Source organism: Tamandua tetradactyla, chromosome 17 (assembly GCF_023851605.1).
Source record: "Tamandua tetradactyla isolate mTamTet1 chromosome 17, mTamTet1.pri, whole genome shotgun sequence".
NCBI lineage: Eukaryota > Metazoa > Chordata > Mammalia > Pilosa > Myrmecophagidae > Tamandua > Tamandua tetradactyla.
Genome location: NC_135343.1, coordinates 59210109 through 59237827, shown reverse-complemented (window position 1 = coordinate 59237827; position 27719 = coordinate 59210109). Strand labels below are relative to the sequence as shown.

The 27719-nt window shown below is 41.9% G+C and overlaps 1 protein-coding gene across 5 annotated transcripts in view; it reads right to left on the bottom strand.

The window, feature by feature from the left end:
- KCMF1 (potassium channel modulatory factor 1) overlaps window positions 1–27719 on the bottom strand; it is a 191692-nt gene that overhangs the window by 93713 nt on the left and 70260 nt on the right. The window contains exon 1 of one of the 5 annotated variants that reach the window (XM_077134758.1): window positions 25792–25939. The exons of 1 other annotated variant lie outside the window; for it this stretch is intronic. In XM_077134758.1, coding sequence (XP_076990873.1) covers window positions 25792–25807 — 16 coding nt within the window. In that variant the 5' untranslated portion in view covers window positions 25808–25939. Of the gene's footprint in view, window positions 1–8619; window positions 8726–24845; window positions 25114–25791; window positions 25940–27719 lie in introns of those variants that run through there. 3 more of the 5 variants (XM_077134759.1, XM_077134753.1, XM_077134755.1) reach the window with 3 other exon arrangements.

Below are 27719 nucleotides of genomic sequence, written 5' to 3'. Positions count from 1 at the left end.
TAAGTGAATTAAAAAAAAAAAACAAAAACAATCCCACAAAGATAGGGAGAACGAGCGTAAACAAAAGCAACAAAATTTTGGAAGCTGGAGAGGAGATGGATAGTGGTAACAGAATTAGGAGAGTGGAGAGAGCAGAATCCTAAATATGGATGAAGGGGAAAGCTAAGAAACAATCCAATTTACAATGCAGATTGACCAAAATGCCTGGTTCTGGCAATATCAGGTACTACAGGAACTACATACAGCTGGGGTGGAGAAGCACTTAAATACGGACAATGGGAAAAGTACTTTGAGAAGCAGTTGTTTCTAAGTTGCCTCTCCCACATATACTTCACTTTAAGTGGAGACTGGAAGTTCATTCATTGAAGAGAGTAAACTAGAGTCTCTGACCTAAGGAATTCAAAGTACCACTGGCAATAAGAGTGCATACTTGACTGAAAACAGGGGGATTACATAACTAAATTACTTCTAGAAAGAAGAGGTGTACCTAAGACAATGGATGAAGAGAGACACCAACCACCTTTCAGGGAGCAGGCACAAAAAGGAGATTCTACTAGTTTCCAAGAGGGTTGTATAACAGGGAGGTTACACACAAAGATCAAGAATCTGATATTTTCGACAGCAACTCAGGATACTAAAAGGCTATGCACTACTGTCAATGCACTCTTTCTCTATTAGCTATGGGGGGAGGGGGTGAAATACATGAGATAGGATATAGGAATCTGGAGATCCCATACAAGAGAGAAGCAATGAAAATCATCAGGAGGACAGCAAAGGGAGAACCCAGGATGAGAAGCCACGCAGCAGATGAGGAGGCAAATAGTCCACACTGGATTTGTTACATCTAAGGGCCAGAAACACTGAATGTGGTCACCACACAGATTCTAAGGCCACAGTATTGTTTTAAACTGTTTACTCAAGAGTAACACACATGCAGAAAAGTACTCTAATCATAAATGCACATCTTGGTTTTCATGAATACATATCATATAACTAACACCTAGATCAAGTAATGTCCTTGAATTCCAAATGTCCCTCTCAGGCTCCTACTAGTATCTACCCTAAATTATTCTCCTGACTTTTAACATTCTAGATTAATTGTGCCTGGGTTTGTTGTGTATGTGTGTGTACGTGTGCGTGTATGTGTGTGTGTACATATACCAGGTATCTGTATGTAAACTGGTTATATAGAGGTGCACATTCTTTGTAATCTAAGGACAGAATCCCCCAGGCCCAGTTTCTCATCTGGACTTGGCTGGCCTTGATCATGTGCTAATGAAGCTCCTGTTTTCACCTCCAGAGGTCGGGTTGAAGACCAGCACTTTACCCCAAGGAATGTTCTGCTCTGACCTGCTGCTCCTGGGAGCTGGAGATGGGCCATGGTGGGCAGTTCATCCTTTGATTACCTCTCAGCCAAAAATCTAATCCCTGGTCCACACATGACAGCCCAGCCAAATGTCCCCTCAGAGGTGGGCTCAAAGACTCCAAAATTTACTTGGGATCTTATTCAGTGACTGCCCCAAAAAGGTCTACTGTAAACTCTCAGGGAGGCAGGCTGGAGGCAGACTGTAGCTTCTCCTCTCCTAGCTTTCCTCTAGAGGTATAAGCTGCCCTTCCCCTCACACAGCTAGACCTGAACTTGCTACTCCATGTTTCATAACTAGATAAGATGTGGTTAGGGATAAATATATTTAAATAAGGTCCAGACAGTAGTTACTGACATATAAATGAGATGTTCTATTTCTTAACCTGGGTGCTACAACGGTATCTGTTTTATTACCATTTTATTGAATATAAATTTTGTACACTCTTCTTAATGCATGATACACAACCCACAATATACAAAAATTCCATACTCAAAGAAAAGGACTGCCTGGCCATATATCTAAAAAAAATATATATATATATAATGCTTAGGTTAAAAAAAAACCTATAGACTTCTTAAAAGAAAATACAAGAAGCTATCTTTATTATCTATTACTAATTTCTAAGCAATACAGGGACCCATGAAACCATAAAGGAGGCGGGAAGATATCTTGTAAACTTGATAATAAATAAGTATAAAACTTTATATATAAAATCAAATCACAACAGATGGGGATAAATATTTGCAATAAATAAAACAAACAATGGGCTCCTAAAAATTATTAAGAAAAAGACCAACAAAAATATGGAAAATGATTTATGACTAGGCATTGCTGAAAAGGATATATGTCATTTACATATCTCCTTGGTAATAAAAGAAGTATGACTAAAGTCCTCTGATATGACTGTGCCATTCATAAAAAGGCCTAATTCAACAAGGCTAACGAATATCTTCAAGTAGAGGGTTTTGGTATAGCAAGTGAAATGAAAAGGCAAACTACCAATCCTGACATTCACAACTGGCTTCCACCTTAAATATGTATGACCCTCCCCCTTCTCCACCTGCCCCTTCTCCAAAGGCTGCAGTTGCTCTCATTGGGCAAAATGCCTAGCTTAGGCACCATTCACAGCTAGCAATAAGGCTGAATCAAGGCCTTCACCCTAGATTAACAGGGTTTTTAGCTTTATCATGCAGTATTTGCTACATCTTCTTTTCACCTGCCCAGTTATCTTGGTAAGGTCACGTACATGACCCCATTTGGCATGATGTTTTCACTAGGGACTTAAAAAAATAAATTGTGGCAAATTAATTAAGTAGAATTTCAGTTTCAATATTAGTCCAAGAATGGATATAGCTGCTAAAAAAAAGTCAGCAAATAAACCAGTTTAGGCTGCATTAACAGACATACTGGACACATAACTGTAATATTTCTACAACATTCTACCCTTGTCAGACCAAATGTGTAAAGAACTGCACTAGGTTCTGGGTGTCTCATTGTAAATCAAGAACAAGGACATATATTAAGAGAATAGCAAAAGACTTGGAAACTATGTTAAGAGAAATTACTAAAAGGCAAAAAAAGGCTATTTAAGCAGAAGCGCTGGAAAAGGCAATGCAGAGGGGAGGTAGCAGCTTCAGAGAGATCCAGCACAACTAGACAGTAGCACACTGGTCCTGTGTGCATCTACCAAGGTTCAAACTACATGCATCATGGTACCCTAGACTGTGTCCTGCAACAGAAGAGGGCATTAGGAAAATTGTCAAAATCCAACTAAAGTTGAGTTAGCAGTAATGTCATAATTTTGGGCTTTTAGATTTGACAAATGTGCTGTGGAGATGTAAGAGATCAACATGAGGGAAACTGTGTGAGGAGTCCAGGGGAACTCGCTGCACTATCTATGTAACTGAATTCCTAGTAAGAATGACTTCCCAGTAGTATAGTGAACACTCTGCTGGTGCCCAGCACGCGTTTCGAGATTAGAAGACAACCTGAAATGGGTACTTCTGAAAGGACTCCTCACTATTCTGCAGGATACTGTACCATTAATTTAGTATTTTGAAGTCTGAATGACCAAAAGTATCTTCATCCCTACCAGGAAAAAGTAATCTTGCATTTGCAATCTTGTTCTGACTTCTTCATTCCTCTATCTTGGAGGAGGATCCCCCAAGCCTCTACTTGTGTTTTCCCAACTTGAGGTCACACCCTAGGGAAATCAATTCAGTCACAAAGACTTAATTGGGAGGTACCCCTAGTTGAACCTCGGTTGTTGAAATCTTAGGGGACTTTACTGGCATTTGTGGGGGGAAGGTGCCAAAGATGCTAGATGTCTTGCAATGCAATGAAGCATCACAATAGGACTTTCAAATCTCTCACCAGACATTCAAGAAGGAAACTGAAAACAAACATTTATAGCTGTCACTTTCAAACATGTAGAGGATATTAGACCCTTTGCTGAATATATTTATTTCCAAACATTATTAAGTTGGTAGGAACTCATGAAACATGGTTCTTGCTAAATGTCATTAACATTTTTTAAAACATTCATATTAACATCATTCTATATATATTTAATTTTTGTGACACAATGATTAGAAATGTGAAAATTAAACATTGAACTTATTTTTCTTTCTTATTCTAATTATGTTCCCCAAAGTTTACCACACAGCTGCTACTATTTCTTCTTCGAATCTACCATCTAATTCCCAGTGTCTATCTCCAGGGGTTTTAAGCACCAGAGGCAAAATTTTCATCAGATTTTCTGTAAGACTTCATCACCTTCCTATCCCATGCAAGGTCATTTCACAGGGAATTATTCTGACATTACACTTCAAAATAAAACTGAACTCACTGGCGAGTATGTGATACTTCATTATTTCTCTGTAATTTGTCTCACGATAGTTCTACATCAATGAAGATCATCTCCATTTTCTTTTATCTTATACAAATCACTGTCTTTATTTATCCAACAGTTTTTATTCCAGTACCTACCCATATCTCAGCTCTTTCATTTCCTCTATTTTTTATAGGATATGCCTTTTGATCTTATTCCCTTTAAATCCAAACTCATTCATTATAAGTGCAGACACTCAAATAATTCACTGTGACTTCTAAGGCAGGTGAGGCATAAACATTTTAATACTGAAAAACATGTTATCAATTATTTTCCTTTTATTCCCTTTAAATTACACTTAGGGTAGCATATGGATTTTATTTTTGAAGTTATGTGTAAAGATGACTTTATTTCAGGATAATAAAGGGTTAAAAATACTTGTTTCAAAAATAAATGAGGGCAGGCCACGGTGGCTCAGCAAGCAGGAATGCTTGTCTGCCATGCCAGAGGACCCGGGTTCGATTCCCGGTGCCTGCCCATGTAAATAAATAAATAAATAAATAAATAAATAAACAAACAAACAAACAAACAAACAAACAAACGAAAATAAATGAGGCACTGGGTCTGACAGGGTTGAGAATCAGTAATTTGGTGGACCTCAACCAAAACGTCTTAAAAAATGGAACAATATAAGGCAGGCCACAGTGGCTCAGCAGGCAAGAGTTCTTGCCTGCCATAACAGAGACCTGGGTTCGATTCCCGGTGCCTGCCCAGGCCAAAAAATAAAAATAAAAATAAAGGAACAATATTGAAAACATCCATGCAAATAAATAGGGTCAAGTTTCATGAAACACCACCGTTAATGTGTTTCCCCCAACTCCAAGGCCTTCCACCTTAGATGAGGTTCAATAACTGGACAGATCTGAATTCTCCTACAAGGCCCCTCAAGCTCCCTGGCTTCCCTCACAAAGGTCTCCTCCCCAGTCTGGCTCTGTCTCACTCGATGATCCACTTCCCAGCTCTGTATCCTCCCCTATCTCAACTCCAAAAACACGCTTTTACCTTCCCCACCTCTGAGTACACCTTCTTCAAATAACTCCTTCAAATTGCTCTCTTATCTCTTCTGGTTTTTTGTTTGTTTGTTTTAAGCATAGGCATGGCAGTGGCCTTTTTAGGAATATGAGACACAAAGGTCATAAAAGAAAAGGCAGAGGTTGCGTTTACGATAAAAATCAAAATCTTTTGGGGGAGCCAAAAGACGCATAAACAAACCAAATGAGAAATTATTTAATTATTTAAAATTGTTTTAAAAATATTTAAATTATTTAAATTTTTTAAATTTCCTTTAAATCCAAACTCATTCAATATAAGTGCAGACACTCAACTAATTCACTGTGATCTCTAAGGTAGGTCAGAAATTATTAAAAAAAATATTTTTAAAAGGTTAACTATCCTTAAGTGTCACAATAATCAGGAAGAAACAAGCAATTCCGTAAGGGAAAAAAAAAAAAAAGGATGCAGTTTTTAAATGAAAACTGAGTTGCATCCCTAACGTATGACCCAGCAATTCTCACTTCTAGGTATGCCCAGGAGAAAGAAGAGCATTAGTCCACTTTCACATTTCTTTGGTCAATGCAAGTCACAGGTCAGTCCACATTGAGGAGGAGAGGACACAGTCTGTTATGGATGCAAGGAGGGCATTGGCCAGACAGGGAGGGAAAGAATTGATGGGAGCCAATCTTGGAAGACTAACACAGTTTTCTTCAATGTGCCTTTCCTATTTGATTTACTACTAAGAATTTTACGGGTTGTGTTATTACTGTAAATAGTTTTTCCCCATTTCAATGCCTGGGTGCTTATTGCTGGAATAGAAGTAAGTTATTGATTTTATCATAATTACCATAAATCCAACCACTTATTAATTATCTCACTTATTCTAATAATTTTTTTAGAAGAGTCTCTTAGGTTTTTAGGTATGCAGTAATATTAGCAAAAAGACAGCTGATTTTTTTCATATTTTCCAATGCTGATTTATGTTGGATATTTTAGTTTCTTGGCTTCAGACCCTCACTCCACCTGGGCTCTGAAGGAGGTTACTGCCACGTCTGGAAGGGTGTTGTGAAGATATGGTTGTCAGGGTGCCTGGCTCTGGAGGTCAGAGGTGGGTGCCGCACTGAGATGGACGGTCCCTGCCTCTCACCTGACTTTCCAATGTCCTGACAGAAAAACTTGTCTATAATTACCTGAACCAAGACACTAACTCAATTGCATGGTTTTAGCATAGAACTGAAATCACCAGCAGTACAACTATTGGGTCAGTTGTTTGGAACTTGACATCATGAGTTGTTTGAAAAGAACCTACACCAATGGCAACACTGCTTTACAGTGTTTGACTTGCCAACACAATGTCTGGTTTGGATCTGCACTGGAAGCTGGTACATCAGAGTGACTCTCTATATAGGTACATGCATTTAACCCTCTCCTTATACCCCCTAAAACAATTGTGTCTGATCACTTATATCTTGAAACAAATATTATTATACTATACATTATTTCATTTTATTTACATTAGAGTATCATAGTGATTTCTTTAAAGCATGTGACTAGAATTCCAATGAATAAATACAGAAAAAATAAATGGTGGAAAATCAACATTCTACAACCACTCTGCAACAATGGACTCAGGCAGCTTCCATCATGTCTGCCAGCAGAGGGTCAGGATGACATCTGAATCCACTGAGACAACCAGACATTATGGACCCCTTGATGTAACAGAGGAAGTGTTATGAAATATTCAGTATTTATAAAGTATTCTTACCACCCTACCCACCAAAAAACAAAACAAACTGAACTTGAATCTAACCAAGCCTCTAGAACTGAGTCTCACCTAAAAGAAATATGGGGGATGGGAGGATACATGGACATGATGGCATAAAAATGCAACCCAGAGGTGGGCCACAGTGGCTCAGCAAGCAGAGTTCTTGTCTGCCATGCAGGAGACCCGGGTTCGATTCCTGGTGCTTGTCCATGCAGGGGCGGGGAGGGGGGAAGGGAACCTAAAAATGTAATCCAGAATGTGAGAAATAAGACATGATCCAGTGTCTTCAATAAATAAATAGTATTTAAAAGGGGAAAAGGCTGTTATGATCCAGATAAAGGAGGTTTCAAAAGATATATCAACCAAATGCAAATCAATCTCGTTTGGATCCTGATTTTAACAAACTAACTTTAAAAATATATTTTTGAGACATTATGAATTGGTATTAGATAACAGTCAAAAATTACTATTGATTCTATGAGGTATGAAAATGACTGATTTCTATGGTAGCATAAACACACATATATTATCCCTATCTTTTGTTAGAGAAAAATAGTAAAATATTTATGTATAAAATGATATGCAGGTTTGGAATTTGTTTTAAAATGCTCAACAAAAAAGAAAAGAGAAGTGAGGTAGAGAATCGTTCTACAGATTGCAAAATACTGATAAGCACTGAAGCTGGTAACAGTACAGGGGAATATATTAACTATATGTTAATCTCAATTATTAAAAAATCTTCAAACAAAGGAAGCAACAGAATCACGTGTCCTTCCCTGACTCTAGGTTAATAACACTAACCGATGAACTACCTCGTGATAAGTTCCTCTTCTATCATCATCCAACACGTCTAGCTTGTCCCTGAGGCCAATGACAGCCTTTGTCTTATATACCCTGTTCATCAGAAGACACTATGGTTATGGTGATGTTTTGATACATAAATCTGGAAACCCAATCCAAAAACAGGTGAGTCTGGTTTGCTTTGCTTGGCCTTGGTGTATTCCCATGGACCCAAATTCCTACTATCTTCCACAGACCTCTTCCTCAGCAAAGCTGTTCTTTTCACTGTTCACAAATTCTTTCACTTTGATATTTTCCTTACACACTCACTTCTGCCCACCCCACAAGCCTGGTTTGACCCACTCTCACTGCATACAGGCAAGTCCCTTCTCCACAAGGCTTGCTCAAACCCCTCTTCAGTTTCCTCATCAGAAATCCTATAATTTTAAATAGGTAAGCCTTGATGTATCTCTAGTATTTCTATTATTTCCTAACTCATATTGCCTGTTACTTAACTTTTTATGAATTTGTGTCCTGTCCTTACCCATTAGAATGCAAAATGTGCTTGGGGCGAGGGACCATATTTTACATAAGGAAATATACACTGTATATTATTACTACTCAAGTTACATACTAAGTATTTGAGGATGGTAGACAGCTATTTTCTACATCTAGGATGAAAATGATGGTGACATTTACTAATAGCTACAACAGCGAGTGCTCACTATATGCCCGGCAGTATTCTAAGCAATAAACAAACAAACATATATATATAAAATAACCATCTAACACAGAGGTGACATACAGAGACACAAAGAACTCACCTAAGATCACAGTAAGTGACCAGGCTGGGGTTTGAACCCAGACCATCTGTTTCCAAAATCTCATTCCTAACTTCACTGTTCAGCGTCTCAAGAAAAACTTAAGAACAAACTTGTCCAGTGCAGAAATCTAGTCTTGAAATATCTATAAACTTATAAACTCTGAGCCTGCAGTGGTGAATCTCTTCATCTCAGCAGCATATACAGTAAAAAATAGGCTGGAATAAGAGTCAGGGGATAAAAAAAAAAAGAGTCAGGGGATCTAGATTCTAGTAGTAACTGTCACTAGCTTGCAGTATGATCTCAAGTAATGTAACAACAACTTACTACATTGTAGGTTAATTTGGGAGGACAAGGAGGAGGAGAAGGACCAGGAGGAGGAGGAAAAGTAGGAGAAGAAGGTAGTTGATTTTCTTCTAGTTTTTGCTTGATTTTATTAAAGAAAAAGAACTGAAAGAAACAAATTCATTATCTAGCTGTCAAAGTGGCCTCATTTCCACAGCGACATCTTCTGGCTGGGACCTGTCTCACTGGCTGCAGCACTGACATTTAAGATACATAAAATTTTCCACCCTTAGGTGCCCTCTTGCCTGCTACTTTGAGGAAGAAAATAAGGTTTTCACAGCCCCCCAAAGACATTTACTTAATAAAAGGTTTGGGGAACTCAAGCCACAACAAACAGGAGAGAAGGGCAACATACTCACACCCTGTCTTGATTTCAAGACCCTTAAGGCCACTGGTGATAAGTATTCACTCAATCATTTAACCCAACTGAACTCTAGCTTATTCACCCAAATGAGCACTGAAGCCGATAGTAGTACAGGGAAGTACATTAACTATGTGGTAATCTCAATTTAAAAGTAAATCTTAGAACAAAGAAAGTGACAACACTACCACTTGAACATCCAACAGGCACTTCCAGTCCAGCATGTCTGAAACAGAACCCTCAACCATGGCCTCCGAAAATAGCTCTCCCTCCCCTCCAGTCTTCTCTAACCCTACAGTCTCAGGAAGCAGCCCCCTTCTCACCCACGCAGTCTTGCAAGCATGGCCTAGTGGCCATCCTTGATTCCTCCCTTTTCCCTAAACTACACCAAGAAGGACTGCTGGCTCTTCCTTCAAAACATACCCTGGTCAGATCATGTCTCACCACCTTTATGCAATAACTAGTTCAAGCCAACTTCATCTTTTGCCAATAGCAGCCTCCCAAATGGTCTGCCTTCTACTCTTGCCTCACTCCACCAAGTAGCTAGAATGATCTTTAAAAATATATATAAATAAGGTCAAGTCACTCACGTGTTCAAAACTCCCCAGTGGGTTCTGAGCAAGAATGAAAAGTAAATTCCCCGCCATGGCCTCTAAGGCCTCACATAATCTGGACCCAGTCAGTCTATCCTCACCTCATCTCACCATCTCTTCTTCTCCCCTTGGTTTAATCTGCTCCAGCTCACCTCAGAGCTCTTATACGTGAAGTCTCTGTTCAAATGTTAACTCCTCCAAAAGGCCTTCACTGATCACTCTTTCTAAAACAGCCACTCAGTCCACTCATCTACCTTCCATAGATCTGTATTTCCCTGTTCTATTTTTTTCAGAAGACTGATTACCATCTAAAATTAAACTGTGTTTCTTTTCTGCCTCCCCTTCCTCTACCAAAATGTAAGCTCTGCCATAAAAATTTGCTCTGGGCTTCAATAAAAGTCCCTGGCAGAGAAACAAAAGGACAAATACTGTACGGTCTCACTGATATGAACTGACGTTAGTGAATAAACAGAGAATTTCATTGGTAACAGAGACCATCAGGAGATAGAAACAGGGTAAGATATTAGGTAATTGGAACTGAAGGGATACAGATTGCACAACAGGAGTGACTGTAAAAACTCAGAAATGGATAGCACAATTCTACCTAACTGTAATACAATTACGCTAGAACACTGAATGAAGTTGAATGTGAGAATGAGAGAGGGAGGAGGGCTGGGGACACAAATGAAGCCAGAAAGAAAAGACCATAAAGACTGAGATGGTATAACCTAGGAATGCCTAGAGTGCATAATGAGAGTGACTACATGTACAAATTTAAAAATATTTTTGCATGAGGAAAAACAAAGGAATGTCATTATTGCAGGGTGTTGAAAATGGATGGTAATTAATATTTAAAAATTTTAACTTATGTGTAAGTCTAAAGCAAAAAATGTTTATTTGGTACAAAATTTATATTTTGACTAGTGCAGTTTCTAATATAACTTATGTGGACAGCTTAATTGAACACCATAAGTATATGGAACCTTGAGTGGGGCATAAGATTTTGCATGTTTGCCCCGAGTGATGCCCCAATAAATCCCAGAGTGAATTAAACAGGGAGTAAATAAGTATTTGCAAAGTCCCCTTGGGGGAGTGGTGAGAAAGGGGGCAAATTAAACTTCTCCAAGTGGAGAATTCTTGATATTCGCACAAGCAGTGGGGACAACCAAAGCAATAGGCTGAGCCCCCAATCTTGGGGCTTGCTCATATGAAACTTAACCCCACTAAGGATAGGTCAAGCCTATTTAAAATTAAGCCTAAGAGTCACCTCCAAGAGAACCTCTTTTGTTGCTCAGATGTGGCCTCTCTCTCCAGCCAACACAACAAGCAAACTCACCAACCCTCCCCTGTCTACATGGGACATGACTCCCAGGAGTGTGGACCTTCCTGGCAACGTGGGACAGAAATCGTAGAATGAGTTGAGACTCAGCATTAAGGGACTGAAAAAACCTTCCTGACCAAAAGATGAAGAGCAAAATGAGACAAAATAAAGTGTCAATGGCTGAGAGATTCTAAACAGTTGAGATGTTATCCTGGAGGTTATTCTTACATATTAAATAGATATCACCTTGTTAGTCAAGATGTAATGGAGAGGCTGGAAGGAACTGCCTGAAAATGTAGAGCTGTGTTCCAGTAGTCATGTTTCTTGAAGATGATGGTATAATGCTATAGCTTTCACAAGGTGACTGTGTGATTGTGAAAACCTTGTGTCTGATGCTCCTTTTATCTACCTTATCAACAGACAAGTAAAATATACGGAATAAAAATAAATAATAGGGGGAACAAATGCTAAAATAAACTTAGTAGATTTAATGCTAGTGATCAATGAAAGGAAGGGGTAAGGGGTATGGTATGTACGAATTTTTTTCTTGTCTTTTTATTTCTTTTTCTGAATTGATGCAAATGTTCTAAGAAATGATCATGATGATGAATATGCAACTATGTGATGATATTGTGAATTACTGATTATATACATAGAACAGGTAGGCGATCATATGCTAAGAATGTTTGTGTTTGTTATATTTAAAAATAATAATAATAAAAAAAAGTCCCTGGCAGGGTATTTGCTAAAATGAATGAATTTTTCCATTCTCTATATGTCAAATTCTGTGTCGGGTGCTTCCAGCTGCTGTTCTCTATCCTTTCCTTCACAGCTAACCCCCTGGGCAGTGACCATTCGAGATTTAACACTGGCTTCAGCCCCCTCCTTTGAACGGGCCCATTAAGTTCCAGGACCTTTCCTTCTCCAAAGGCCCAAGCCAATGAATACTTCACTCCTTATCTACTTGACCTTTCTGCAGCAATAATGACCATATCCTTTTTCCTGAAAATTACCTTCCTGAATTTCAATGTCAATACTCTTCTCCAGGCTCTCCTTTCACCCTCTAGGTTATGCCCACTCACTCTCATGCTCTTGAAATGTTAAGTGTTATCCTCTCTATCAGACATTCTCAACCTCCCTGAGCAATCAACACTACCACCATGGTTTTTACTTTCGGCTAGACCTCGTCCTCCTGACTTCCAGATTCACACAGTCAGATGTTTCACAGGCGCCCCAAACCCAACAGGCTAAAAACAGTTTACCTCTCCCTTCACTGCTCAGCGCTGTCACTCCACCCCCCACTCTCAAAACATGTTTCTCTGTCCTATATTTGAATCTTGATGAATGGCACTGTCCAATTAACCAAGGCTGAAACCTGAGTTTTCCTAGACTTTTCATTCTTCTACAATCCCTATGCCCAATCAATTAGCAAATATATCTTCTATCCATCCCCAGTACCACCACTGTCCTATCTATCTTGTGGTAATGTTATGAGTCCCCCTGCTGCCGTCCTCCCTGCAAATCCATCCTCCAGAGCCTGTCTTCATAGGACGAAAATCAACATGTCATTTCCTGGCTTAAAATTTCACAAAAACTCACTCCCCATTGTCCCACCCCCTTGATGAGACTCGTGTCCTGGCATAAGCTCTCCCTTTCTGCCCTAGTAATGCTACCTATATTCCTTGTGGTTGGCCCCATAAAGGAAAACCCTTGCTGTTCATGCCTCCATGCCTGCTCCTCATGGAATTTCCTCCCTCACACTACATGCCTGGTGACCTATCAACCATCAGCTCAAACTTATTTTTGCCTCTGGATGCCTTCATGAATTCATCCACGCAAACAGAGGATCCTCTCTTATCCATTCTTCCACTATACCTCATGTGTATAAATCTATCATAGCTGGTTCTGTTCCTTTCTTTTTTTTTTTTTTTTTACTACACTGTTTTATAATTGCCTGCCTCATCTTAGAAGGCTGGAAGTTCCTTTGTTTTTTATCCCCAGCAAAATGTCTCCACATAGGGTAAGTACTCAATACATAATAATTCAATACATACTTATGATTGCTTTGTACTCCAACAGCAGAGTGATGCTGTTGTGACAGAGAGCATATGGCTGGCAAAGCCTAAAATATTTACTATCTGGCTCTGTACAGAAAAAGTATGCCAACCTCTGGATTAAATATAAACGAATACAAGCTTTAGTTTCTGACAAGAGCCTGGTTCAAAATCCTGGTTTTACCATTTACTACTTGTGCAACCGAGGGCAAGTAAGCTAATCTTTCTGGGACTCAATTTCCTAATTTGTAAAAGCGAATAACATCTACTTTGCTGGGCTGTTCTGAAAATTTAATAAGCCTTTTAACTGAGCTCCCTGCTGCTGGCACCATTTTATAAACTGCCTGGTACTGAGTATAGACCAGGCCTGGATTTGAATTCCAGCTCTACCACCTGCTGTGTAACTTTGGTCAAGATACTTAACTTCTCAGTGCATCCATTTCCTCTTCTACATCCATTTCCTTCTCTCTTCTCTAGGCTTCTTCCCTTCAAAACTTAACTAATCCCCAGGCCTCAATGTAGAAATCTACAAAATTCTCCTCTCTAGCCAGGATTCCTCTCTCTCAAGCCTGTTTTGTATTTCCTAATTCCTAGAGAGCATTTCTACTTGAGAGTCTACCATCACCTGAAATTTAAAACGTCAAAAGTTGAAAAGGCATTCTTTTTCTGTCTCCCCCATCTTCCCACTTATTAGAAGAACCTGCCATTCTCCTAGCACCCTGGCTGGTTGTCCTGAAATTATACTTTATTCGTTGCTCTCTCACAATGAGAATTTATCCCATAGTCATCCTTTTCCTTTCTGTTCCTACAGCCACCGACTAATTCAAGTCCTTTCTACTTCAAGTCTCATTCAAGTACAAAGCCTCTAATCAGTATCTCTGCCTCTGGAACCAACCTTTCCTTCACACACTACTACCCTAGCCTTAAAATATACCGCTCCTCATCAGGTGCTTTCTCTGCTTAAAAACTCTGCCCAGTCCTTCCTCCATTCCACAATCTGTATGAAAAGAGGAAGCTTGACATTAGGGGGCAAACTTCTTCATTACCTACCTTGCTCTAACTTCCCTTTCCAATCTTATATCCCATGATGAAAACACCATCACCTTACATTTATGCAGAGCTTTATCTAGCTGAGAGACAACCTGACATGTTCTGGCATTTCACATCCACAGCAACCCCTGGAGAGAGGCCAACAGGCCCGAGTATCCCTTTTTAACAGAGGAGAAAACAGACTTCTAGCACCGAACTGGAAGTCAGAACAAATGGGTCCCTGACCTACATACCTTTTAGAACCTCAGGTAAATCAAACAATCTTTCTAATATAGCTCACTCTCACCACTTACAGGAGTCTTCTGCCCCAGAAACTCATCTACTCACTGTTGGCCCACCCACCACTCCAATACACCTCATGTTTTCTTAGCTCTGTGCTTTAACTCCTACCATTCTCTCACTTGGTAGAGATGCCCCACCTCCAACCGTTTCTATTAAAACACAGCATTTCTTCAAAAGTCTTGAGTTTAAATGCCTTCCCTTTGGAAATGCCTTCTCTGACACCCCAAAAAAAAAACTCATTTCACTTGCCAACTCTATGGAACTTGTAGTAATTAATTTGACACTTTTAAATGCCCCAGTCACACTACAGCTTTGAAGTATTTTATATAATTAGAACTTATCGTTTCGGCCATATCACATACTATTCCAAGAGGGAAAATGATATACATATAACACAATACTTTGCATATAAGGACTCGAAGTTTTGTCCTGGACAGACTAGGCCAGTGTTTTTACAAACAGCAGGTTGCCCCTGAGTAGAATGTGAAATCAGTTTAGACGGTCACAACTAGTATTTTTAATGAAACAGAACAGTAATGTTTTGTGAACTTTGTTTTAATTACAAATATATGTGGCTACAGGATCACAACATACAACTATTTCTTAAATGTGTTAAAATATTAAAATAAAAAAAACTGAAAGCTGCTAATGCAGACCCAATTTCTGCCTCAAGTGCTTTACATTCAAATCCAGGATATATCTGCTCTCCACCAAACTCCATACCCTACAAGATACAGCAGTTAAACATAATATAAAGCTGCATGGGGCTAGGGAAAGACAAAGCTTAAAATAGCAAGTGTAGGGGAAAGTTGGTACACAAATGTTTCTTAGAGATGTTTGCAATTTATTATTCATTTACTCAAAAAGATTCCCAATAGAAGGGATTCTGAAATGTGCGTTTCAGAGCCCTTGCAGTAAAGCAGTCTTCCCTGCAAGCTATGCTGTGAGGGAATGTGGAATCTGGCCTCAGCTCTCGTAACCCAATTTCCTGCCCTGTTTCCCCAGACCCCTAGTATCAGGGCCTCTGCACTTGCTGTGCCCTTAGCCATCATTCCTCCTTCAAACACCTCACTTCACTCAGGTTTTTCTTTACATGTCCCATCATCAAAACGGGCCTCCTGACCATTCTACCTAAAGTCACCCCCCTCTTCTCTTTTCCCTTCACATGCTTTAAGGTTTTTCATAACACTTGTCACTTTGTAACACTTGGTAACATATTTATTTTTTTATTGTCTATCCCAGAGGTTCATAAAGTTTCTGTAAGAAGATGGTTAGTAAATGCCTTCAGCTCAATTCTGCTACTGTAGCACAAAACAGCCACAGTCGATACATAAATGAGCAGATGTGGCTGTGTTCCAATAAAACTTTACAGAAACAAATGGTGGGCCAGATTTGGCCCATGGGCCCTGGCTGGTCAACTTCCGGTATATCCCTTCTAATAGAATGTGAGTGTCACAGAACAGGAACCTTCTGTCTTGTTCACTATGGGATCCTTTAGGGTCAGATTAGTGCCTGACCCCAAATTTGTATACAATAAATATGTGTTGAGTGGATGAACAGTACTAGACTGGGGTGGGGAGCTCCACTTCTCTTTTACCTCCTCAGGTGATAAGCATGGTGTTCAAGCATAAAAGGATGAGGCCAAAGACAGCAGCTTTATTCCCATCAGGTTAGTGCCACAACATTACCACTGGGTGCCCCTGTCATCAGCTATAACCAACTCACACACAAATGCTTTTAATAATAACTGGCCCAGGCAGGAGTTTATTAAGGCATGAATTACTGTTTCAGTGGGTCTAGGGTGGGACCTAGGATAGGCATGAATTACTGTTTCAGCGGGTCTAGGGTGGGACCTAGGATAGGCATGAATTACTGTTTCAGCGGGTCTAGGGTGGGACCTAGGATAGGCATGAATTACTGTTTCAGCGGGTCTAGGGTGGGACCTAGGATAGGCATGAATTACTGTTTCAGCGGGTCTAGGGTAGGACCTAGGATAGGCATGAATTACTGTTTCAGTGGGTCTAGGGTGGGACCTAGGATTCACGCCTGCTAGCATTTCTAGCAAATTTCCAGGTGATGCTGCTGCTGGTCCTAGAACCCACATTTGGAGAACTATTAGATGGCAGTTTTATACTTTATATTATTAAAAAAAAAAAAAAAAAGCCACACATTCCTGAAGCTTAAATGACCTGGCTGGAGGGGAAATGAAAACGAATAAAACCATAAAATTGACTGCTCAGTGGAACTGTTGCTTCAGTAAAATTAAGGCAGGAAAACAGTAGACCTTTAATTTTTAACAGCCTATCTTCTAAACACTCCTTTCTATTTTTGCTTGCAAACCTAGTTTTAACTAGTTAAAACAATAAGCCAATAGCTAAAGGAGATATCACCAGAGAGTGGCTAAGGTTGATAGTGTGCTAAGTATCAGCCTTACAGTTTCCTTAAAATTACCTTAAAGAAGGATCATTACCATCTGTTTTTCTAACCGTTAGATACCAAAAGCCTTTTCAGGATGGATCTAGAGATCAAACTCAGTACAATGGAATATATCTAAGATAAATTACCAAGCCCAGCTCCTTTTCTTCAAATGATGAAAAGTCTGTCACAACCAGATAGAGCTCACATCTATCTCTGAATTCACCATTATAAAATGTGTAATGCACTCGTAACAAATTCTACAAGTTCTACATTTCTCAGCGCAGGGGATAAAATACTCCAAAAAACATATTGGAATCAGGGCAGTGCAATGGTAGCTCAGTGGCAGAATTCTCGCCTGCCATGCTGGAGATGCAGGTTCACTTCCCAGACAATGCCCATGACACAAAAAATAAATAAATAAACAAATGATTGTCAAAACATATTAGAATCATCCCAAAGGCGTTACTTACTCCCCCAACCTGAACAAATTAGAAATTATGCACATATAAATTTATAAATTGATGCAGTGATGCTATGCTGCCAAATTAGGTAAAAAAATAATTTTAGGTTAAAAAGGAAGGTAAAAGCTAGGTTCTTAGGAGAGAAATTCAAGAGCAGAACTACAGAATGTTAAAGGATGGTCCATTAAGTAGAAGACAATACAGTTATTAAAATGTACCTAACAAAAAGAGGTAGTATACATAAATCTTATGAGTATCTCCGCTAAACTCAAGTATTTTTTTAATCAAAATAAAGCATCCACCAAAATAAAATGTGTGGAGTGTAAAATACATACCAGATTTAAAGACTTCATATAAAAAACAAGGTTAAAATATCTCATTGACAGTTTTTTTCTGTATTGATTATATTTTGAAATGATCTTTTGGATCTACTAGGTCAAATAGCAAATTATTAAAGTTAATTTCACCTGCTTCTCAATTTTTTAAAGTGGTTCCTAGAAAATTTAATTATTACCTATATGGCTTGCATTATACTTCTATTGGACAGCACGGGTCTACCCCAATTCTGCAAGGTACGGAGCAACAAAGGAGCATAAAGATGTACCATATGCCTGATGATGTAGTAAGGATCTTCACCCTGGGCTAGTACCTGGGAACAGCAGGGTCAGGGCTCATGCTCTGTGGCTTGAAAATGGCTCTAATCACCATTTTCCCTCGAGAAGAAAAGATTACAGATTAGTCCCAGCTCTGCAACCACTATATATGTCCATATCTATAGCCATATAAACGCATGGTACAGTTTACAAATAACTTCAAATTGCAATTAATGGTATCAGAATCTGTCCTGGTGTTAATAAGGCCAAAAACAACATTTGTGAACATGAAAACTATGTGACCCATCATGTGACCACTCCTAGCTCCCAGCATCTACTTCACCTTTACAGAAAAGAAATGTCTGGAACAACTTCTCCTTTATACAATCCCTGCCCCCTTACTTCAATGGCCTGGATTTTAAGTAAGAAAGCTTCTCACGTGCTTGCACTGCCAGCCCCCTATAACCACAGGGGACACGAAAGGGGAGCACTGGCTGACAGAGTAACAAGAGGAGTGGGGTCCAGTCAGTTGACAGTTGTAAAACCTCTAGTGCTAAAAAAATTTACATTGAACACAAAAATTAAGCATTTTATCCCTCCAGCTTTTCTCTCTAAGCATCAACAGTGTAACCCCAGACCTAAGCGGAATCATCTATTTGAGCATACTTTACCATATGAGGACATGGGTTGGGATTTCAGAGTGACTATAGTTTAAGGACACTATTGTCAAGAAAAGAAACGTGCTGCTGGGTAGAATTAAAAGTAATTGTGAAATTCAGATGAAAATAAGTTCAAAAAGGGGGCAGGGTTCAGATATTGCCAAAACATTAAAATACTTACATGACTTAATTACCCTGTCATTAAAATGAATTCCAGGCAGGCCACGGTGGCTCAGCAGGCAGAGTTCTCACCTGCCATGCCGGAGACCCAAGCACACTGGAAAAAAGCCACAGCCCATGCAACAGGAAAGTATTTAACTTTTAAACGTGTATTTCAAACCCATTGCATATTATCGTCCTACAGCAAGGGTCAACAGCCTATACCAAATACTGGATAGGATTCTGAGTGGTCCTTGAGAAGGCAGTCCATAAATATTTGCTGAATGAACCAGAAACTTCGCAAACACACTGTAATTCATATGCAGAACCCATGGCCAGTTCATCTGAAACCAGAGTCAAAGGGAGACGACAGTCTATCTATCCCTGGCCATTCCCCCAGGAGTCAGCTTCCCTGAGTTTTTGCTGTATGTAGTTTATTCATCCCCTCCTCTACTTTTAAGTCCAAAAATTCTGTAAAAGGTCTAAGTCCTTCCTCCCACAATCCCCTTCCCAGCTTACCCAGGAAGAAACAGAGAACAGCATTTTCCATGCTCACTAGATTTCAGACAAGTCGTAACATATCTAAGTCACCCACAGGCGTTCGCATAGCCTCCCAGAGGCCAGTCACTGCACTAGGTGGCAGGGTACAAAGGTGAATGTGTAACACTATACCTGCCCCTCAGGTGGCTTGGAGGGAGAAGGGAGGGGGCAGACAAAGGATGGCAGTGTGAAAGGAGCCCAGAGAATAAGGCCCACCGGAGGGGTCCTTGACTGTGCTGGATAGGAGCGGAGGGTGACAAAATCACAATCTTACAGAAACAATAAAAGAAACAAAAGGCAAAACCCAAAACTACAGTCAGGTCAGTGCCCCAAAGGAGTCTCCCAACTACAATCCACTTACTATGGAAAGAGTCAGAGCTCACAGCAGTGGCAATGAGTACTACAAGAGAAAACTCAGATTGGCAGAAAGCAGCGTGCAAACCTAATTAGCCATGATGCAAGAGTCTTTACCCACTTTCTGCTCCGTCCTTCCTAGCTGATGGCCACATGACTGATTCAGTCCTAGGATCTCAGGTTTTTTTCCTAGCAGCACGGATAGATGTGCAGGGATCCAGCCATACTTTTTCCCCAACATTCTGTGATAAAGGCAAAGCACTGGCCGACTGCTGGCAGGCACTGAGCATGTAAGAGATGCAACGAATAAGCTGTCCACATGGACAGGATGGACCCACAATGCCGCTTTTGCTCATAGACAGCAACTAGAACAGTTACATCCACAAGAACATAGATTTGCAGACGTTCAGGGAAAGGCTGTGAGGGAGGGGGCAGGGACTGTGGAAGGTCCTAACAAGGCAGTTCATCTCTTGCTCATTCCCAGGACACTAGTGTTCAAGGCCGTGGTACCCAACTCCCAGGACATTCCATCAGGCATGCCAGTGGACTTTCTATTTCTGATTCCTTGTAGTTTCAGATCATTTCCCAGCTGCAGACCCCGGCTGCCTGACTTTACTCGGCCCACACCCTCCTGGCCACTTCCTTCCCATGTAATCCAGGTACTCTGTTCCCTCGGCAAACTAGCTGCTTCATCCTAGATCTCCAGAATCAACTAGGAAATGGCTAGCATTTTTTAAATGCTCTGATCAGTGTATCTTTTAAGGGCTACTCTCTTCCCTCCTCAATTTTACTGAATAACATCAGTGACCAAAAAAATGATACCCTATCACTTTAAGGAGATTGAAAAACATCATGGCCCTTAGCACAACACTATAATTAATACAAAATTAATCTTCTATAAACAAAGATTTTAATTTTGAACTGCATACTACTTTTAACTTCTAAAATTTGAAGTGCAGAAAATGGCTTCTGAGTTCATGTTCAAGAAAGAAGCCCCAGAGTTGTATTTGTAATATAATTTTTTAAAAACATTACTTCTAGGATAAGGCAATAACACCTTAACTCACTAAAAACGACTCGTTCGAACCTCCACTTTAAAAAACCAAAATCAAACTCGGCAAATTTATACGGTAGATATTACATAGCTGTGCAATTTTCTTTTGTAAAAAATGTTGCGGGTCGAATGCAGAGATTTGTTTCAAATCAAAGTTTCCTAAGTACTACTGTGAAAAAAGTTTGCTATCTTTAAATAAAGTTGTTGCTACCATATCTTAAAATTCTTCTAAGACTAAAAGGAATTAAATTCCTAATTTTAAAAAAGAAAAGAGTTTTATTTCACTAATTTCATCATAAATTCAAATAAGTCAAAATATGGCGAAAGAGACTTCAAAATCAACTTTATATGAAATTAAAGTCTCCAAAAACTGCACTTTCCTGTCAACTTACATTCTCATCTATCCTTTCTTGAAAACCAAGGTAGAGGTAATTAATGATTTGCTGAAACTGACAAAGTCTTAAGAGTGTCAATCTTTTAATAGGTTACAGTTAAAGTGAAATAAACTATAAGACATGATGGTAAACATCTTTTCAATAGTAGTCAATTTACTTTGCTACAGAATGGCAAAAGGCACCACATTAAAATCACATGCTAATTACCATTCCTGGCGTTGCCGTAATCAAATCCTGAAAACAAAATTATTGCAACTCACTTCGGAACTGTATGTGTGTTTTAAGTGCTGCACAGCATTTTTTGAGAAGAGAAAATTGAAATCTATTAATGAGAGTGACAAAACTTTCAAAAAGTTGGAAATAAATCAGACTAATGTCCTACCTATTCTTACACTTTACATTTTGAAAATAGCATCAGAGGCTTCTGAGACTAGCATAAGAATATCATAAATCAGGAAAAGATAATGACTCTTTTTGAAATCTTGAACAATTTTGCCCAAAATCAAGAGATGACACCCAAATGTAAAGATGGCACTTAAGAAAAGGGTGTTAGAAATCATAGTAGGTTCTCTCAAATTGGGTAAAATTAGTAAAAAAAAAAAAAAAGCTGGCGACTTTCTAGTCATCAATTCATTTATCCCGTCCTCAAGCATGTTTCACCCTCAAATTGGGTAAAATTAGTAAAAAAAAGCTGGCAACTTTCTAGTCATCAATTCATTTATCCCGTCCTCATGCATGTTTCACCCTGTGCTGTAGAAGCAGTGGACAAATGCACCTTCCCCATCAGACTGAAGGGGAGGCGCCTGTCTCATTCATTCATCCCCACACTCTCCAGTTCCTAAAAGAGCACGCTCTAGACATAATAACAACTGCGAAAACCTGGAGTGATTTAAGGGGATAAATGCATTCCTAGCTCCAGGTAATCACTCAGGCTCCAACTCATGCAAGAATATCCATGATTTCATTTTAGCTAATTAATAACCACTGAGTAATTTGATAAGTGCATTTCTTAACATGCAAAGCTATTAACTAGACTTTAAGTCAGAATAACATTTTTTAAATATATGTAAAAGAATGTATGGTAGTGAGAAATTTTAAAAATACTCTTGCACAAATAAAATAGAAAATGACTGATTTAACTGTACGACACAAAACTAGACAGTTTTGGTATGGTGGACACAATGTGATTGGGCCTAATGTCTGTAAATATGTTTGTTAAGCTAACAAGACCATTACAAAGAGTATACGAGGCCCTGGAATTTTGGCTAGTAAAGTCTGAATGGGCAAGCAGGAGGTTTAATTAATGTAGAGTACTGCCATCTCCACTCAGACGGATCTGGGAAGGTGGGGAGCCTATTTCCTAGCCCGGAGTAACACTTCTCCCTAGTCAAGATGGTGCTGCTGGAAAGTCATGTACAGAGGGGCAGGTCCAAGCCATGGATCCAAGGAACACCAATGAAGGGGCCCTTTACTGGACTCCCAACAACTTCAATTCCATCAGCTCTCTAAACTCCTGGAGCAAGGGTAGGCAGAATAAGGCCAAACAAGGGTCCACAGGCCAAGTTCAGCCACAGCTCATTTTTGTATGGCTGGCAAGCTAAGAATGGTTTTCACATTTTTAAATAGTGTGGGAGAAAAAAAATCAAACAGAAGAATGGCATTTCATAACATCTGAAGAAGATATGAAATTCAAGTGTCAGTGTCCATACAACTGTCAACTGGAACATGGCCATGTGTATTCATTTATTTAGGCTAAATCCGACTTTCCCTACAATGATTTAGCTGACAGAGATCTCAGAGTTCACAAAGCCTAAAACATTTACTATCCTGCCCTTTACAGAAAAAGTTTGTGCTCTGGACTAGACCACTTGGGTATGCTCCTGGTGGTCTCCTTCTTCAGGGGCAGTTCACTGCTTCACCAAGGAAAGGCCATCAGAGTTGTTCAAAGTTACATCATTACATATAATGAGAGGACACAAAGACTGGGTAACAAATTACACGCACACAGAAGGCGCTGAAAAAAAGAAGCACAATACAAGTACAATATTACAGGCAAGACAGAGCAGACTTTTTTCCAGACTACTTACATCTAGTTCTGGGTCACACTTCTGAAGGGAAACAAGGAGAACAACAGAGAATTTGGAGGTGGCCAGAAGATTAAAAGAGCTCAAAAATCGTATCACTAAGGAAATGCTGAAAGAAATGGGATCTGGTCGACCCAAAGAAGAGGGACGTGAGGAAAAAACTATAATGTTGAGAGTATCAGACTCTACATTTACTGATAGGTCAAATTCACAGATGAAAATATTGGCAGCCTGAACTAATACTCCACAAAATATATAACTAATGAATTAGTTATATATGAATTAAATGTGATACTTAATGAGATGTCATTCCTGCTTCAGGACTTAAATGAAACTCTTACAAGATAGTCACTTGTCAAATACTGTACTGTAAGTCTTCAACAGACATAGTACAGGAATGTTCCTTTTTCAGAAACACCTGGCACTAATGAAAGCTACTAGGAAAGATGTGCTATTGGTGCTGAGGTTCAGTAATGTTCAAGAAACCAAAGGCGGTTTAGGTTTCAGAATCATAGGTTGTTCCCCAGGCCCAAACAGGGGGAAATGAGCTCAAATTACAGAATTTACTCTACGTTCAAGAACGTTCCAACTGTGGGCTTTTAATTACTCTCACAGCTTACTGAGGGTACAGGAATCTTCCTCCCAGGATACTGCTCAAGTCCAATTAGAACAGTCAACCTGCAACTATCCGGAAGTTTTCTTGAAAGCAAGGAGAATGGGTTACTACCTAAGTTCTCAAAGGCCCTTCTTCTGCATGGCTAGGATGCTGTAATTTTAGCTCTCCAGTTCTTGTGAACAAGAGAGTGGCAGCCATTGCTCACTTTCATTTTGGCTTGAAAGTAGTCAATGTACACACAAGAACTACAGTCAAGGATAAACCTTAACGTCCCCAAATAAAATCTGATTAAAAGTTTAATTACAACTTCGTTGAATTTACAAAGATGGGGAATAGATTTCCATTAAGTAGATAACATGGAGAAAAAAATATAGTTTCCAATTATATCTACATGGCCTTTCAATGGTGCTAACTACCTTACTGCAAAATGTCTACAACTGAACACAGTAAGTGCTCAATAAAGGTTGGGTGACGAAAATACAGCATATTTCATATTATTTTTGTAATTTTAAAATACAGAATCCTTGAACACAAAATGTTCTTTGAGTAATCCCAACACTGCAATTAGTAATACAAATTCTGAAACTTGCTCTAAATATACTTTCAATCAATCTAAGCTTTTTAATCCCAAATTCTAAGTTCTACATTTCCTTTAAAATACCCTTTCTACAGCTTGAATCACGAACTAAACGGAATCACGAAACTTTCTCCCCTCGTGGATCACCCATACAGGATTTTTAAATCAAGACTACACAGCACTTTGAAGCCACATCCACACTCTTGAATTAACCTTGCTAAGACAAACTTTCCGCCAGGTCTCTTTTACTTTTATTTTAAAGACCTGTAGTAGCGAAACAAAGAAAACACACACCCCCTCCCCCTTTTCTCACCCATATGGCAGTAAATTGAAGTTAACTTATTTTTCTCCAGCTTCACACTTATCCATTGCCCCAAACATTTGTCTCTTTGTGCCCTGGGACGGGTATGGAGGTGTCCGCTCCTGTGCATCTGTACCCCAGCCGTGTTTTTAAATCGCACAACAAAGTCCCAAAGGCTCCTCGACCAACTGAGACCTCCTCACGGTCTGTGATCAGAACCGGACTCGGTCGGTGGCGCCCAGAGGGGAGGGCCAAGGGGCTGGCCGGGAGCGAGCTCCGCGCCGGCGGGGTGACGGGGCAGGGAGTTCCCTCGCCTAGGCCAGGCCCAGCCGGATCCGCCCCGGGAACTTGGTTACCAGAGCCCAGGGCCGCGCCGAGGCCTAGCCGCGAGGCCGGGGCGGGCTTCGGGCGGCGGGGGCTTCCCGTCCGCTAGCGCCGGCCGCAGAGCCTCTTCCCACCCGCCCCGTGGCCGCCCGCCGGCGGGGAGCCGGGGGGAGGGGGCTCGCTGTCGTCTCCCGGCGACCGGACGCGCCCGCCGAGTCCCGACCGTGCTTCCCTGACTCGGCGGCCGCGCCGAGCCCTTCCGGGGAGGCGGGAGCGCTAGGCCGCGCTGGGGGCCCGAGGCTCCAGGGTCGGCCGGTATCGTCCCGAGGGCCAGGTTCCCGCCGGTAACGGGCTCCACCGCCCCCTCCCCCTCCCCCGCCCCATGACAGTGCAAACCCTCCCGCCGGCCCGGCCGCCCCGCCTCCGGCACCAGGCCCAACTCTGGCCCGCGGCCGTGGCGGCGGCGCCGCGGTTCTCCGCCCTCGCTCGCTCGCTCGCTCCCGGGCCCGGCGTCTCGGGCCCGCCTCGGGCCCAGCCAGGATCCCCTTCACCGCCCGGCCACCTTCCGCGGTACCAGGGCCGGGCGGGGCAGGCCGAGGCCCGGGCGTGGGGGTGGGGCGGGGGGCCCTCTCACCTTCATGTCGGGACATCCTAGTTCAGACGGTGGCGGCGCGGCCCCTCCCGGGCTCCGGCTGCAGTGTCCCCCGCGGGGTCCCGGCGCTGCCCGCGCCGGCCGGCCGACTCCCACTCGACTCCCGGGCTCGGCCGCGGGGGCGGGGTGGGCTGGGAGCGCTCCCGCGGCGGCGGCGGGGAGGCGGCGCGGCGCGGGGCGGGAATGGGGCCGGGCCTGGCCGGGGCTGCGCTCCTCCAGGAGGCGGGTCCGACGCGGCGGCTCCGCCAGCGCCCGCCGTGACACGGTCACTCTCGGGCCTGCCGGCTCCCGGCAGCGGCGCCGCGCTCCGCAAATCCCGCTCCTCCCCTCCCCCGGCCCACCCCCCGCCCTCTCCCCCGGCTCCCGGCCACTGCCTCCGCCTCCGCCTTCTCTTCCTCCTCCGCCGCCTCCTTCCGCCGCCCGCCGGCCCCGCCTCTCGCTGCCCGCGCCGGGCCCAGCCGCCCCGGAGGCCCCGCGGTCGGCGGGCGCGGCGGGGCAGCAGCGGCGGTGGCGGCGGCGACTCAGGGCGCGGCGCTCGCCCGCGCTCTCGGGCAGGCCGCGAAGGAGCGCCCGAGCGGGCTTCGGCCTGGCGGCCGCCGCGCCGCACAACACGCAAGCAGGAAGAGGAAATGCCCGCCCGCCCGCGTGGCCCGGGTCGCCAGCCGAGCACGGACTAGGCTGGGAGCTTTTTGCGACCCCTAGGGCCCCGTTCATCGGGCCGCATGGCTGCCGGCGGGCCGCTGACCGCCAGGGTGCTTGTGTTTCTTTTGAAGCCGGCGGCCCTGAGGGGAAAGGTGGCCCCCCTCCGGGGGTCCGGGCTGCCCCGGGCCGCGGCTTGCCGGAGGGAGGCCGCTTCCGCGGAGACCAGCCCGGGAGGAGCCCGCTCCGGCCGGCCGGGGGCACTCCGGCGCCCGGGCTCACCGTGAAGGCGCTGCTGGGAACGAATCCTGGGACTGCTTTTTCCCGGTGTCTTGCCCTGTGGACGTCTTTCCCGATTTTATCTTTCATGTTTTTTCCCCCTCTCTCCTTATTGCCGACTTTGCTTTCAGGCATTATTAATGAAACGCATTTTTCTTACTCCCCCTTATCATTAGTGGTAGTTGGCAACGTGGCTTGGTGGAAATAATTCGCGCCACCTTGGGATTCTGGTTCTTCTGATGTACCCTCTGTAACCTCAGACAAGTTACTCAACCTTGTCGTCGAGCGTCTGTTTGTTACTCTTCTTTTGTTATTTTAATTTATTTTCCTATAGGATTTCGTGTCCCTAGGCTAAGCCTGCTGAAGTTGGATTCTAGGGTATTTTTTGCTTTGGGATTATTAAGTCCTGGTGGTCCGCAATTGAGAACCGTGTGACTTGGGCAAATGACTTAACCTCTCTATGCCTTGACTTCCCCATCTTTATAATGGGCAGATAGCAGATGTTGGATAATAGTCGTGACAGAGGTAGATGTTTGGAGGATTATGTGCTAAAGCGTATGTGAAACATCTAGCACAGGAAACAGTAAAAGGGCAGTTACCATATTTCATTGAAATTGATTATGACACTTCCTGACCTCACAGGGAATGAAAAGCTCTTGGACAAATTATTCCACTTACATAAAATAAAATTAATCGAGAGAGAAAGTAGCTTAGAGGTTGAGGGGGCCAATGGAAGGGGAAATGGGGAGTTACAGCTTAATAGGTACAGAATTTCTGTTTGAGGTCATGAAAAAGTCTTGGTAATGGACGGTAGTGATGGTAGCACAACAGTGTGACTGATGCTAACACCACTGGAGTGTACACTTACAAATGGCTTAAATGGGAAATTTTGTGTTGTGTGTATGTTACCACAATTTTTTTTTAAAGTTTGCTAGTGGTGTAATCAACCAAAAACTAAATGATTATCCCTGTTAGTACTATGGCCCTAGGAA